The following is a 14,359-nucleotide window of genomic DNA, read 5'->3' on the forward strand; positions in this document are numbered from 1 at the left end:
TTATCCCAGGAAAATCTCCGATGTGGAGCAAAAAGTCCAGCACGGACTTTTCGCTCCCATATTGAATACCCCTGAAAGTATTAAAAAGTGAAAGTTAGATTTAGGATTGTTTAGTTTGTCCCATTACTTTTGGCCCCTTAAAAAGTGGGAGGCACATATAGAAAGCGTTGTAATTCCTACACCTTTCACCTGATTTGGATGTAATTACCCTCAAATTAAATCTGAAAGTCTGCAGTTAAAGCACATCTTGTTTGTTTCATTTCAAAGCCATTGCGGTGGTGAATAGAGGCCAAAATATTAAAATTCTGTCAATGCCCCAATATTTATGCACCTGACTGCCTCATGGGAAAACTGCTGTATAACTTCACTTACGGAGTTGACAAATGGCATTAGCTTATCCTCTAACAGAGGCATATTAATAACCCTTTGATTATTACAGCTTACTTCATGCCAGCTGCAGCCTACTGTCGAATATAATACTGACACTACAACTATTCTCCCTCCATTACAAATACGCTTTTCCACCTAAGTCCTGGGTATGACCTGAGATTTGTAACACTGTTCCAAAACGGGTCAGACCCAACAGACCCCTTTTCCACTGCGGCACCGATCTGGGTTATTCCTGGTTTGGTTCCGTTCACACTGCACACAGGTGCAGTGGAACACTTCTCCCGGTGCTTGGAGATGACATGCTGTAAATGGGACTCGGGTCAGACGACCCAGGTTACCTGTTTACACTGCAGCGTTGCACGGGTCATTTCAGTGTTAAACCCTGCAAGCTACCTGTGTTGGATTGCCAGATCACTCGACCAGTGAATCCAACCCTTGCCCCTTTTACACCTAGCAGCAACCCGGGTTAACCCTGCAATAACCCGGAGGTGTAAAAGGGGTATCATATGGTTGGCAAATAATTTAATGACTGTATCCACCACACCAACTGAGGAACTATTTATTCATTTCAAACAGGTCATTTGGAGGATTGTTGGCTTTTTAAAAAGGACACTAATGGAGTTACATCATTATTCTTTCACATGTTAGTTCTACTCTAATTCCTGCAATTTTAATATATGTGAACTTTGAAATTAATATTATTCTATTGTCTCTGACATGAATTTATCTGTACAATTTATGTGTAACCTTTAGTTTATTTTATGTTGTAACATATAAATGTTACATTTATATTTTTTATTACTTTAGTCTAGTTTCTGTCTCTTGGTGTACCTACTGTACTAGCAATGTTTCCTTTATTTTTGAAATTGTGGTGTTGGCTTATTTCCTCTTTGCCAAACTGATGCTGGCAGGTACTATTATTTAATTCTCCAACATCCTCATTTAAAAGGATTATTTATACAGACTATATTTTGTTCCACTTAAGATGTACAATATATTTATTTATATATGACATCAACTTCATTAGTGAATGCATCATTAAGTCTTAGAAAACCTGGATTATATCAAACTGGCTACATGAAGATAACATGTCAGCAATTACATAGTTTTTATATTTTTTTTTTACACAGGAGATGTTGTCCTGCAATGATCACTAGAATACTGCAAAGCAGTACCAAGCATATGCTGAATTTGAGTTACATGAAGATGCATTTGTATTCAGAGAAGTGAAATAATTAACATAATTATAAAAAAAAAAAAAAAAAAAAAGGAAAAATTTAACAGATTTAATTTACCGAAATACTAAATAACATTCATATTCTTTGAGTATTTCAGTTAATCTCTCTCTTCCCACCAGTTTGTCTTTCTTTGGTGTACAATATCCTTGTGGGCTTCCTTTTGATTAACCACTTTTCTTTTTCCCATCTCATATTTATTTGCATTTTTAGACAAGGCTTTTGTAGAAGATATGCTTCCTTTTAAAAAACCAAGGTGTTTCCTTTCTGGAACGACTGACAATGCTTTTGTCCAATCTTCTGTGTCCTTTAAAATCATCAGGATTTCAATCATTTGGTTAAGGGTAAGATTTTTCCCTCCGGTATTCCATTTTAAGAATCTGTCCAATGGTAGTCGTGCAGTGGCTATTCCTAGTCTTTTAGCATTTCCCAATGATACTCCTGTCTTTTGACTTTTATCAACAAAAGCACCAACAATGTAAATTTTATCATGGTCAAATTTCTTTAACACATTTGGAGAGTCACTAGTCAAGTAAACAAGTTGTTCACGAGGAAAGATATCAATGTGAGACTTTTCACTGGCGGTTACCAAGACATCATCCCATGCTCCTTGGTAACGTTTCATTAATTCGCTATGGTAAGGACCATTGGGCTTAAAACTGCAGTAGTGAATGTGAAAGGGATCCACAGATTTTTTGTTGAAGCCTTCAGACATCATTAACTGACCTACAGTGTCTTTAATTTCCTTATGTGACATATAATGGTCATACACCATGTCAAATACTAAAGGCTGCCCAAATATCATTGCTTGGGCACCTCGCCATCCATCATAGCACTCCTCACACTTTGTCCAAAATTTTAAAAGGTAGGTAGCACGTTTCACTGTCTTCTCCTCACCAATGTTATCTGTTTCAGTGTTGCTCTCCAGTTTATTCTTCAGCTCTTGTTTCTCTAATTTCTTTCTTTCACTGCTCTGCTTTCGGTATTCTTTAAATACAAGGTCCTTCAAGTATTTTCTTCTCGAAGACTTGGTGGGAAGTTCTCGAAGCACCTGTAATTCCTCTGTGCTAATAGAATTAGGTACAGCTTTTCCTGCCATTCTCCACATTTCAACCAGTTTCTGCATACTTTCTAGGGATGACTCCTCTTCTATCTGTGAATCAGTATTCTCACTACTAGTCCTTGGCATTCCACTTCTTAGAATATCTTTCCATGTGTCTAGATCTCGGTTTCCAGTGGGACTAGATTTGTCTTGATTCCGCCAGCATTGGCTCAGTATTACTGTTCTACATTGTGGGCGTGGGCCAAATACTTTAAAGGGGTACAGTTTATTTGCACATTTTATGGAATGAAAAGATCCCCTAAGTATTCGTATGCATGTATTCATGAATCCCATTTTACTAGCGAAGGTTATCATTAGACTGCAATAAAAACAGGGAAAATATCTGGTAAACAAACTTTTCTACATTGTTATTACATATATTGTTAGCACAATCTAATAAACAGAAATTATCAATCAAAAAGACTGATCCTGCATCTTATATTAGACTAAAATAGGAAAATTCAACTACTGTGTTATTCTCATGAGCTGCCATCAAAAGATCTGGAGACAACATTTGGTCATCCTTTATGTAGGCAATAAATGTGACACTAGCAAAAAGTATAAACCCACTATGCACATTTACATTTATGCTTGTTTTGATGGATCAGCTGCAAATCCACCACCACCAGGCTAAGTTAAAGAGGGCTAGGAATTAAAATTTACAGACAACATGCAACTTAAAAATTTAGTGAATAAGACATGTAGTCTTGAGAAGGGATGTTGTTACCATCCCTGCAGTCGGGATGCCGACGCTCAGAATACTGGCGCTGGAATCCAGTCGTCAAAATCCCAACCGCCGGCATTCCGACGGTAATAGTTAAGGGGAGGGTTAGGTTTAGAGTTAGGCACTAGAGGGAGGGTTGGGGTTAGGCTGCGGTAGGGGGGTTAGGCTGCAAGAAAGGAGGGGTTAGGACACTTACCTTAGTGGGTCGGGATGCCGCTGTCAGTAATTTGACATCCGGGATCCTGTACCCAGCCCCTGGTGAATACATGATAGAGGAATACAGGTGCATGTCAATATAAAAATATGGCAAACATTTCTCGTACACAGACATGTCAGAAAGCATGATTTAAGTCTTGTAGCCTTGACCCACCGCTAACCATTTCTTTTCATGATGTACAAGTAAATGAATAGCATGGTTTGTGTTACTTGCTTAAAGAGTTGTTTATGTCCCTATATACTCTGATGTGACAATGAATGTACAGAACATATAGTCTGTAATACCTGTCCTGGCAGGATGTAAGGGTTCAGTTGCCTAGCAGTCTTCACACTATAGTATCTTATTGGTTTGTATGCTTTAGAAAGATAGCGACATTTGGACATAAAGTTGATGGGGTACCACTTACAGTTTGACTTAAGATTATGAAGTACATTGAGGATCATGGCTGGGAGGTGCCCAAACTTTATCTCCTTGGTACACCAGGGAGCGGATGAACCACACTTACTCATAGTGACTTTGCATACTGGTACATACTGATGCAGACCCTCCAACATGACCCATACCATTAGGTACAAAATGCTGGACTTCCCTCTTAATTTATGATTGCAGACACCTGTGCTGAAACACCTGTGTCAATAAGTACCTAGTTCAAGACAGATGACTGCAATCATACAATGGGAAGTCCAGGAGCGGAGTCGTTTGTACCTAATGGAACGGATCATGTTGGAGGGTAGGCTGATGCCTCTCAGACACTATGTCAGTGACCGCAACAAAGCTACAGTGGTGACCCGGCTGCCTACTCTCTGCTGCTCCCTTGTAACCACCAGCTGGCTGCCGCCGGGTCACACATGCAGTCAGCGGGTGAGTATCAGAAATAGCTGTAACCTACGCAGAGGGCACACTCACCATTCATACAGCCACCTCACACAGCACCGGCGTCACTGCACAGCGCACATGCAGCACCTCTAGTGTGTACCCAGGCGGGACATTTCTCTGCTTCCGGTGCTTCCAGGAGCAGTCTATAGCAGCTGCAGCACAACCACCGTGCTTCTTCCTGTGCAGCAGCGTATAGCGCCCCGCCACCCCGTGTAATGACGGCTCACACTGACACGGTCCGGCCTGAGGAGGGGGATTAGGTGAGCTCGAGTGACGTTTATTATTTGACTGTCGCCAGCGCCAGTCAGGGACCAGTGTGTAAGCTGCTGCCTCCAGCATCGCCTGTCTGTACGGCTGCTTATACAAGAAGGGCACCGGTCCTGTAAGGATCCACTGTTAATGGTCCGGCACAGTGTAGGGATGGGAGAAAAAAAATAGAATGTATGGGCGGCGTCATATAGGCTACCCTTATGGGCCCCATCCGTCTACGATGGATTGCCGCCATCCCGCAACCCGGCATCGCAGAACTCCAACAAGTTGGATTTTCCCGGTTTGACGATCTTTGACATTTAACATGTCAAATGTCAGCGATCCGGCGATGGATTGCTGAACATCGATGGTGGGCGATCGGAAATTTCCGATCACATCCCTGCATCGAGACGAACCGTCGCAGATGTATGGCCACCTTTTCTTCTGTAACCTGGGGGAGAAGTATCTCCGGCGCTGGAGTAGGGTATAAATTATAAAGTATACACAGACTCCGTTGCACACAGATATACAAGTGTTGCATATCAACAAATTTCAAACATAGCACTTGCCCAGTTGCGTACATAGGCAGTGGGAGGTATGTACCCACGGGGTGTTATCCTCCAAACAGATATACAAAATTGATTTGGGTACCTCCATTCTGCACCACACATAAATAAAAAATCAGTGAATAACATCTTATTTTACGAGTTTTGCAATTTTTGTTGCCAAACAGTACTCTTCACAATAGTAAGTAATGTGTCTCCATGTAGTGAAAACCTGTAAATACACAAATAGACATAATCTAGTGAAGCGTTTTTCAACCACTGTGCCATGGCACACTAGTGTGTCGTGAGCGGTTGTCAAGTGTGCTGCAACGGTCAGCTTAGCGCACTTGTACTGTAGTGTGGTTTTATTCCAGTGGAGGCCAATGTAGTGTGTTTTATTCCTGTGACGGCCGATGTGTGTATTTTATTACTGAGCAGGCCAGTGTAGTGTGTTTTTATTCCAGAGGAGGCCAATGTAGTGTGTTTTATTCCTGTGGAGGCCAATGCCAATGTAGTGTGTTTGTTTTATTCCTGTGGAGTGTTGAGGCCAATGTAGTGTGTGTGTGTGTGTTTTATTTCTGTGGAGGCCAATGTAGTGTGTGTGTGTGTGTTTTATTTCTGTGGAGGCCAATGTAGTGTGTGTGTGTGTGTGTGTGTGTGTTTTATTTCTGTGGAGGCCAATGTAGTGTGTGTGTGTGTTTTATTTCTGTGGAGGCCAATGTAGTGTGTGTGTGTGTTTTATTTCTGTGGAGGCCAATGTAGTGTGTGTGTGTGTGTGTTTTATTTCTGTGGAGGCCAATGTAGTGTGTGTGTGTGTGTGTGTTTTATTTCTGTGGAGGCCAATGTAGTGTGTGTGTGTGTGTGTGTTTTATTTCTGTGGAGGCCAATGTAGTGTGTGTGTGTTTTATTTCTGTGGAGGCCAATGTAGTGTGTGTGTTTTATTTCTGTGGAGACCAATGTAGTGTGTGTGTGTGTGTGTGTGTTTTATTTCTGTGGAGACCAATGTAGTGTGTGTGTGTGTGTGTGTGTTTTATTTCTGTGGAGGCCAATGTAGTGTGTGTGTGTGTGTGTTTTATTTCTGTGGAGGCCAATGTAGTGTGTGTGTGTGTGTTTTATTTCTGTGGAGGCCAATGTAGTGTGTGTGTGTGTGTTTTATTTCTGTGGAGGCCAATGTAGTGTGTGTGTGTGTTTTATTTCTGTGGAGGCCAATGTAGTGTGTGTGTGTGTGTTTTATTTCTGTGGAGGCCAATGTAGTGTGTGTGTGTGTGTGTTTTATTTCTGTGGAGGCCAATGTAGTGTGTGTGTGTGTGTGTGTGTGTTTTATTTCTGTGGAGGCCAATGTAGTGTGTGTGTGTGTGTGTGTGTGTTTTATTTCTGTGGAGGCCAATGTAGTGTGTGTGTTTTATTTCTGTGGAGACCAATGTAGTGTGTGTGTGTGTGTGTTTTATTTCTGTGGAGGCCAATGTAGTGTGTGTGTGTTTTATTTCTGTGGAGGCCAATGTAGTGTGTGTGTTTTATTTCTGTGGAGGCCAATGTAGTGTGTGTGTGTGTGTTTTATTTCTGTGGAGGCCAATGTAGTGTGTGTGTGTGTTTTATTTCTGTGGAGGCCAATGTAGTGTGTGTGTGTGTTTTATTTCTGTGGAGGCCAATGTAGTGTGTGTGTGTGTGTTTTATTTCTGTGGAGGCCAATGTAGTGTGTGTGTGTGTGTGTTTTATTTCTGTGGAGGCCAATGTAGTGTGTGTGTGTGTGTGTGTTTTATTTCTGTGGAGGCCAATGTAGTGTGTGTGTGTGTGTGTGTGTGTTTTATTTCTGTGGAGGCCAATGTAGTGTGTGTGTTTTATTCATTGGTCACACATGCTGCATCGCCGGATAGTTTGCTTTGGCAATTTTAAAATCTTGTACAGTGTGCCTTGAGTTGAAAGAGGTTGAAAATCACTGATCTAGTGCAGCATATCCACAAGTTGTGTCAATTACAGATAAAGTGCCATATACGCATTACATTTCCTCATAATAGATAACAAGGGGTATTCACATGAAGATTTTAAAACATCAGCTCCACTACATTGGCCTCCACTACATTGGCCTCCACAGAGCTGATGTTTCCTCGGGGAGTTGAAACACCTACTCCATTTCTATGCATCTTTTCACTCCATAATCTGGTAGGAAGCCACCCTCATCAATTTGGGATGTATCATTTGTGAACAGCCAATTATGTTATGAACTGGACTTTTTTATTTGGAATTCTCTGATTAAATATTCTTAAATCTTCATGTGAATATCCCTTATCTATTATGAGGAAATGGAATGCTTATATGGCACATTATTTGTAATTGACACAATTTGTGGATATGCTGCACTAGATTATGTATATTTGTGTATTTACATGTTTTCACTACCTGGAGACACATTACTTACTATTGGAAGCAATTATGAAGAGTACTGTTTGACAAGAAAAATAGCAGAACTTGCAAAATAAGATGAGTGTTATTCATTGCTTTATTTATGTGTGGCGCAGAAGGGAGGTACCCAAGTGTTGCATATCATATTAATCGGCACAGTCTCCTGCATTGCAGCGATAGATGCATTTTTATTGATAAAAGATGCCCGACACTAGCAGAGTAGCACAGGACCTAGTGGCTCAATCTAGCCAGGCAAGTCGCACTTCATGGCGTATTGAAGTTGGATGAGGACACATCTGTATATGAGTGTTCCCATAAAAATACTTTAGAAGCAAAGATCTGGTGGCTTCCTATAAAACACATTGCCAAATACATGTAGAACTAAACAAGCACAAGTGAATCTAACTAAACTTCGTGCCTTAAGCCTCACCCTGGCTTAAGTCTGAGGTAATACCATAGCTCTATATGTTCCCCAAAAAACTTCATCTGTTGGTGCTATTTGATGTTTGAAGAACCCTACATCTATAAAAACATTAATGAGCAAGTAAACTTTGTGCCCCCTTCTTTTTTAGAAATGATCTTCTGAAGCACAGCTAAACAGACAATGAGTTTTCTGCTGCCAAAATTGAGTAGTAAAAGTGCTGTGGATCAGGCAATAAAGACTACAGCTGAGCTGGTCTTGGTTCTCCGGTTTGGAAGAGATGATGACTCTGTTTGTCTGCAGCTTGATGATATAGTAAGCTTGCTTTGTTTTGAAAATCAGTTGAAGTACGTGTCCTCATTCTCCTAGAGTTCTTGTGCCATATAGCACGAGATGCTTGGTGCGACTCTGCCACCGGTCGTACTTTTTCCTGAGTTTTGCATTCGCATTGTAGAAAGTTGCTTACAGTGTACCAGGTACACTACATTAGTACCTTTGTCCCAAATAATTGGTAGAAAATCAGAGATTAAACAAAGAGATATGCGGTGTAAGGTATGGTGCGGGTTGCTCGTATCATATCTGTTTTTGTCTTTTACTCTGATTAACGACTGAGGGCCTGATTCAGACCCGCTCGCGCCTCTGAGGCGCCTCTGCCGTGCGCATGCGCGAGATCCGAATAACGACGGCCAAGCCATCATTAAGGGTCTCGCACCAAAGGGGGTGTGCTGTCGATGGTGATTGACAGCACGCCCCCTTTGGTGGGCGTGCCGGGGACGTGGCTGCCCAGACGGAGGCATTCACAAGTGATGTCAGTGGGAGTGCTTTCGGCTCTGATAGAGCCAAAAGCACTCCAGGGCTTGCGGCAGTGAGACCCTACCGCAGGGTCTTGACCATCGCGACCATCATTTTGGCCGCTCGCCAAAGCTATGCGAACGGCCAGGAGGCCGCTCCGAAAAGGAGCAGGGACGGCCCTGATTCAGAGCGAGTGCTCTGTCAGAGCGTCCGGCTCTGAATCAGGGCCTGAGTCCCACACAGAAGTACATGAAATTATTTAGTATTCAGTGTACCCATGCATTGGACTTTTGTTGCATTAGCGATGCGAATAAGTTGCATATTTTAAGAAAGTCTCTGCCAGTACACTTGGCACTGTTAAGTTGCAAAGTCTGTGGCATGCTAAACCAAACTAGTTGGTGCGATTTGGGCAAAGATGTATGTGGACACATCTGTAGCATACAGTTTTTTTTTTTTCGTTCCTTGTACATTAAAAAGACTTATGTGAGCATTTGTAATTTACTCCATCCCTGTGTTTTCACCTTTTCAGCTTGCAAAGACATCACATGACCTAAGTAAAATGGCCACCATTTATCTTGTTGATGTGGATAAAGTGCCAGTCTACCGCCAATACTTTGACATCAGCTATATTCCTTCTACTGTGTTTTTCTTTAATGGACAGCATATGAAAGTGGATTACGGGTAACATGAAATGTTTGTTTTGTCATTTTTTTTATTTTATGTAAGTTTTCCTTTTAAAGTAATAACAATATACAATATTGTCCATTAGCTTAATGCAAGAGTATGCGATGAAGTAAAATTCTGATTATTCACTGAAATGAGGAAAGTAACAAGTAGAGATCTATTTATCCAGAGTAGTTACAGTATGTTTAAATCCAAAACAATTTAGTCAATGATATTTTCAAAATTAAACATGGAGAACAAGCCTGTAGTGCACTTCAGAACAATCAACCAATTCAGTACTAAGGTTACATACTCGCTAAAAATGTTCATGGAGATCATTCTTCTGTGCTCTTCACCTACTCTCCACTCTTGGGAGATGACACTGCAAACTACAAGTGTAGCTAGGTGTGCGGTGAGGCAGGAACATCTGAAGTAGGGCACCATCTCTTTCATTAAAAACTTTTCAGTTTCTCTCCTAATATACTGCTTCTTTTGATTTCAGTTACGGCTTAAAACTATTTGTGAGTGAGGGGATGTAGAGAATGTTTTTATCTCACTTTTGTATGTGTGAAGCTTTCTATTACATTGTTCGGAGTGCCCTATGGATGCTTTAGTCCACAGAAGTGCAATATCAGCCTGCAAAATGAGTCCCACAGCACGGGACTTCCATAAAAATGCACCTTCTTCACCATTTCATATAATTAAATAATCACACTACACAAAGTCAAATCTAATTTTTGCACTGATCTGCAAAACTAAGTGCCCTCCTTACTGGCCATCTACCCTGACTCCATCCCTCAGTGCAAATTTCTACTCTTCCGTAAATGCCACCATCTTTCTCCACATTTATACCAGCTTTGTGGAACACCGTTGATTTTGCACTGTGCATTGGATGTTTTGCTCTTCATAAGTTATATTCAATTATTTAAATCTATGGTTGGACCAAAAATACTATAAACAGTATTAAAGTCCGGCCAGTGCATTAAACAAATGACAGTGGCCCTCATTCAGAGGCACTCGTTCTCAATGAGGGCGGCCGCTTCTATTTTTAAGTGCGGCCTCCAGGTCACTAGCTAAGCTGTGGGTTACCTCCCACAGCTTTAGCGACCGACCAGGTTGATGGTCGCGATGGTCAAGACCATCGGGGCTTGCGACGAGACCCTAAGGTTGGGTCTCGGCAACCGCAAGCCCCAGGGAGCTTCCTGCTCTGATCGAGCAGGAAACTCCCCACTGACATCACTAATGTCAGTGCGGCCGCTCACAAAATGGCAGGTGTTCCTTAAGGAACACCTCCGTTTGTGAAACCACCCCCCCGCCATGTCTACAAAACGGGGCGAGCTGTCGATCAACATCGACAGCCGCCCCTTTTGTAGTGAGCTTCAGAGCGAGAGAAATTCTCTCTCGCTCCGGGGCTTGCGCACGTGCAGTGCGGCCGCTGCGCGTACGCAGGGCATAAACATCGACCCGTTTGTGAGCGCTCAGCGCTTGCGACCGGGTCTGAATGAGGATCAGTGTGTACAGAAAACCCATTTCCCACAAAGATCAATAATATTCATAATTTTCTTTCAAACTGTGTACATTGTGCTGGTAACGCATCCGGACGCCAGAGAATGGATATGTGTTGTAACTTAATGAACTTTTATTAATTATTTATTTGATTTAGGTCTCTTAAGCATGACCTTTTTTCAAAAACCAGCACATTTCAAGCTACATGATTTTAAGCTAGTAAAAAAAACTGAACCTGATATATGGTAAAATGTACATGAGTGTTTTGAGTATTTTACACAAGGCATAGAACTCCTTCTAGGTTGATATGAGAATATTTAGAAAAGGTATGGAGTGTTGATTACATGTTAATTTAGATTCTGAAAATGTAAGATTACACTAATATAATCTAAACATTTGTTTTGCAGGTCTCCAGACCATACAAAGTTTGTCGGAAGTTTCAAGACCAAGCAGGATTTTATCGACCTTATTGAAGTAATTTACAGGGGCGCAATGCGTGGAAAGCTCATCGTACATAGTCCAATCGACCCTAGAAATATTCCTAAATATGACCTTTTGTATCAAGGAGTTTAGGTTTTGTGAAAGTTTGGTCAAGGACATTATTATAGATGTAGCCTAACATAAACAACAGTTATGTATCAAGATGAAGTTTGTGTTTTGCAATAAAATTGCATCAACTGGTGCTGTCTTTTGCATTCAGTGGAAGAGTTGTATGTTACATACACATGTCTAATGGGCAGAGTCCAGGAAAAGTTCCTATACTAGTATTAATGCAGTCCACAGAAAACTGGGATGCCGTTGGAAAGGATGTATATGACTTATGGGCTGCTTTTTGGACAGTCTTGATGCAGCCAATCCAATATATAATGTATCTGAAGCATGAATATTGTAGCAGGGCAAATCTATGCAGTAAAAAAATATTTTCATTTTAATTATTTATGAAAATAAAGTAATTTTCTAGTGCACATTGTTGACTATATCCATGGTCTTGAAATATGAATTCATATTATTTATTTGAGCATATGAAGCTGGTCTTTGGTCTGAAACTATTTGAACTTAATAAAAGTTGGAGAGTATAAAGGCCGGCCAGTATAAGAAACTGGGCCGCATAAAATTACCACATCTCATTCAGGTGTTTGGTAAATAGATCTCTACTACTACTACTAAATATCAGTAGAAGGTTCAAGTTGGCGTCAAGGGAATTCTGTGATTTCTAAAACCTTCCTGATATGTGATTGGACACTCTCTTTCAATATTACAATATTAGAGCCAAAGAATAGAAAATACATGAAAGCATAGAAGTCGGTTCTTTCTTATATTTAAGTTTTAAGAAAGAATTTACAAATAGCCCGTGAAACCCTGCTGTGAGAACAGCGCACTCCGGGTCACGATGACCTGGAGTGTGCTGCTAGCAGGCCGATTGGTCCGGCTTCAGTGGCGCTTGGAGATGAAATCTCCAAGCGACCACTTTCACTCCGCAAAAGCCGGGTCTATGCAGACCCGACTGCGTTGTGAGCGGTGCTGACACGGGAATATCCCGAGTCGGCGCCGGCAAAATTCCGGGTCTGATCCGGATAGGAACTTTGTTCCAACTCCGGGTCAGACCTGGAATTTAGGTGGAAAAGGGGTATAATTAGGTTGACAGATTAAGATGTGATTCGTGCGCATTCGGTATGAAATGCCGGCTGCAGCATGACCGGCAGTTCGATTCCCGTCAGCGGCAGCCCGACAAAAGAGCAGAGCCCTGGCAGCGGAAGCCCGACAGCGCTGGAAATCCTGATCGTCCCTAAGGTAAGTACTAATCTAACTAACCCTCCTTAGGGGTGCCTAACCTCCCTCCTCTAAGTGCCTAACCCTAACCCCCCCTTCCCCGCTGCCTAAACCTAAGTCCCCCAGGGGGGGGTGCCTATCCCTAAGTCCCCCCCGGGTGCCCTAACCCTGTCTGCTTGCGGCTCCCAGCATCCGCTCGATCGGGATGCCGGGCGCCTGTCTCCTGGCGTCGGGAAAATGACAGGCGTCTAGATTTTAGACGCCTGTCATTTAACCCTAGCCAGGATTGAGGATTCGGGAAGCCGGCAGTCGGTATTGTGGCCGCCGGCTTCCTAAACGTATCCCGATTCGTGCTATTAAATATTATTATATAGGAGAGAGCACTGTATACGCTTAGGAATTATAATAAATCCCATAACATATCAATAAGCGTGAGCCAGCATGTGAGATGTTATTCCCTTTTAATATATGAACGGGAACACTAAGCTCACTTAGGGATTGCTGCAAATCCCAAAATATATATGTGACTTATAATGTGTTCACAAACTCCATATCATTCCAAATAAGGAGACCCAGACAAAATTTTCTCCCTGTAGTGGTTAATAAAGATGGACTGTTGGGAGTCATTCTATTAATAGGGACCGTATCAATCCCTCAGCTGTATGTCTCTCGATATATAATAATGCAGCTTAATAGATACAATATAGCTAATTAACTGGTAATAGTTGTTACCAATAGCAATATTCCATTGATATATATTCAAATGGTCAGATAGTGATGATCACCCTTGGTGGGCTGACAGGCTAAGCATGTGATCCCTCTTTATGCATCTCACAACATTTTACTCTTATAATTGAAACAATGTAATACAGTGTATTTAAGTGGATGGATCGAGTCACATACTCCTGCTTTCCAGTCCAACTGTCTAACAGACACCCTTCTAGTTATTATATTACAGTAACAGTGGTTTTCAACATGTAAGTTTAAAACAAAGCACACACTAAGTAGTGTGTGCCACGTGTCTCCTGACGTGCGTTTCGCCTGAACAGCTTAGTCATAGGGTACTTTTGTTGATCTATACAGCATTGCATATTGTATAATATTTTGCGGACAACTCATTTTTATTTTATACCATAAAGGTTATATTTTAATAATTGTAACAATCTCTTCAATTTAGTTGACATCAATATTGTAATAATAACATTAAGTCCGTGAGTGCCCCATTAAGGAATAATTTTTTCTTCATATTACTTGTTATTATCAATTATATTCCAGGGTGCACCTCCTATACAAATTACTTTATATTTAGTATCTTGAACTAATATTAGACACATGATCCCTATAAGGAAGGACTTATAATACACTCATCTGTGCGGGTATTTCAGTTTTTTAGTTTGTTATATAACCATGTCAGATTTGTGCTGTCCCTGTCACATTATCCTTGCAGAAACAAGGATTAACGCCTTGGT

At 41.4% G+C, this 14,359-nt stretch overlaps 2 protein-coding genes across 10 annotated transcripts; one reads left to right on the forward strand and one right to left on the reverse strand.

Moving 5' to 3' along the window:
* Positions 1–972: 972 nt before the first annotated feature.
* On the reverse strand, positions 973–4,869 carry TRMT10C (tRNA methyltransferase 10C, mitochondrial RNase P subunit). 5 transcript variants are annotated; one of them, XM_088481128.1, is made up of 3 exons: positions 4,590–4,865; positions 3,648–3,706; positions 973–3,046 (listed from the first exon to the last, which is right to left on the reverse strand). In XM_088481128.1, exon 3 carries the CDS (start codon positions 3,040–3,042, stop codon positions 1,726–1,728), a length of 1,317 nt encoding a protein of 438 aa, XP_088337254.1. In that variant the 5' UTR covers positions 3,043–3,046; positions 3,648–3,706; positions 4,590–4,865; the 3' UTR covers positions 973–1,725. The 5 variants fall into 5 exon arrangements, with proteins under 5 accessions (XP_088337254.1, XP_088337253.1, XP_088337255.1 ...); XM_088481127.1 differs by having other exon boundaries at positions 4,575–4,865; XM_088481129.1 differs by lacking the exon at positions 4,590–4,865 and adding an exon at positions 4,174–4,228.
* Positions 4,358–11,802, forward strand: TXNL4B (thioredoxin like 4B). Of its 5 annotated transcripts, none has more exons than XM_088481134.1 (4): positions 4,359–4,529; positions 8,311–8,474; positions 9,481–9,632; positions 11,528–11,802. In XM_088481134.1, the coding sequence occupies exons 2-4, from the start codon at positions 8,343–8,345 to the stop codon at positions 11,691–11,693; spliced, it is 450 nt and encodes a 149-aa protein (XP_088337260.1). In that variant the 5' UTR covers positions 4,359–4,529; positions 8,311–8,342; the 3' UTR covers positions 11,694–11,802. The 5 variants fall into 5 exon arrangements, with proteins under 5 accessions (XP_088337258.1, XP_088337260.1, XP_088337262.1 ...); XM_088481133.1 differs by lacking the exon at positions 4,359–4,529 and adding an exon at positions 4,617–4,804; XM_088481135.1 differs by lacking the exon at positions 4,359–4,529 and adding an exon at positions 4,841–4,926.
* The last annotated feature ends 2,557 nt before the right edge of the window (positions 11,803–14,359 follow it).

Source organism: Taudactylus pleione, unplaced genomic scaffold (genome assembly GCF_031769625.1).
Source record: "Taudactylus pleione unplaced genomic scaffold, aTauple2 ptg000265l, whole genome shotgun sequence".
NCBI classification, from domain to species: domain Eukaryota; kingdom Metazoa; phylum Chordata; class Amphibia; order Anura; family Myobatrachidae; genus Taudactylus; species Taudactylus pleione.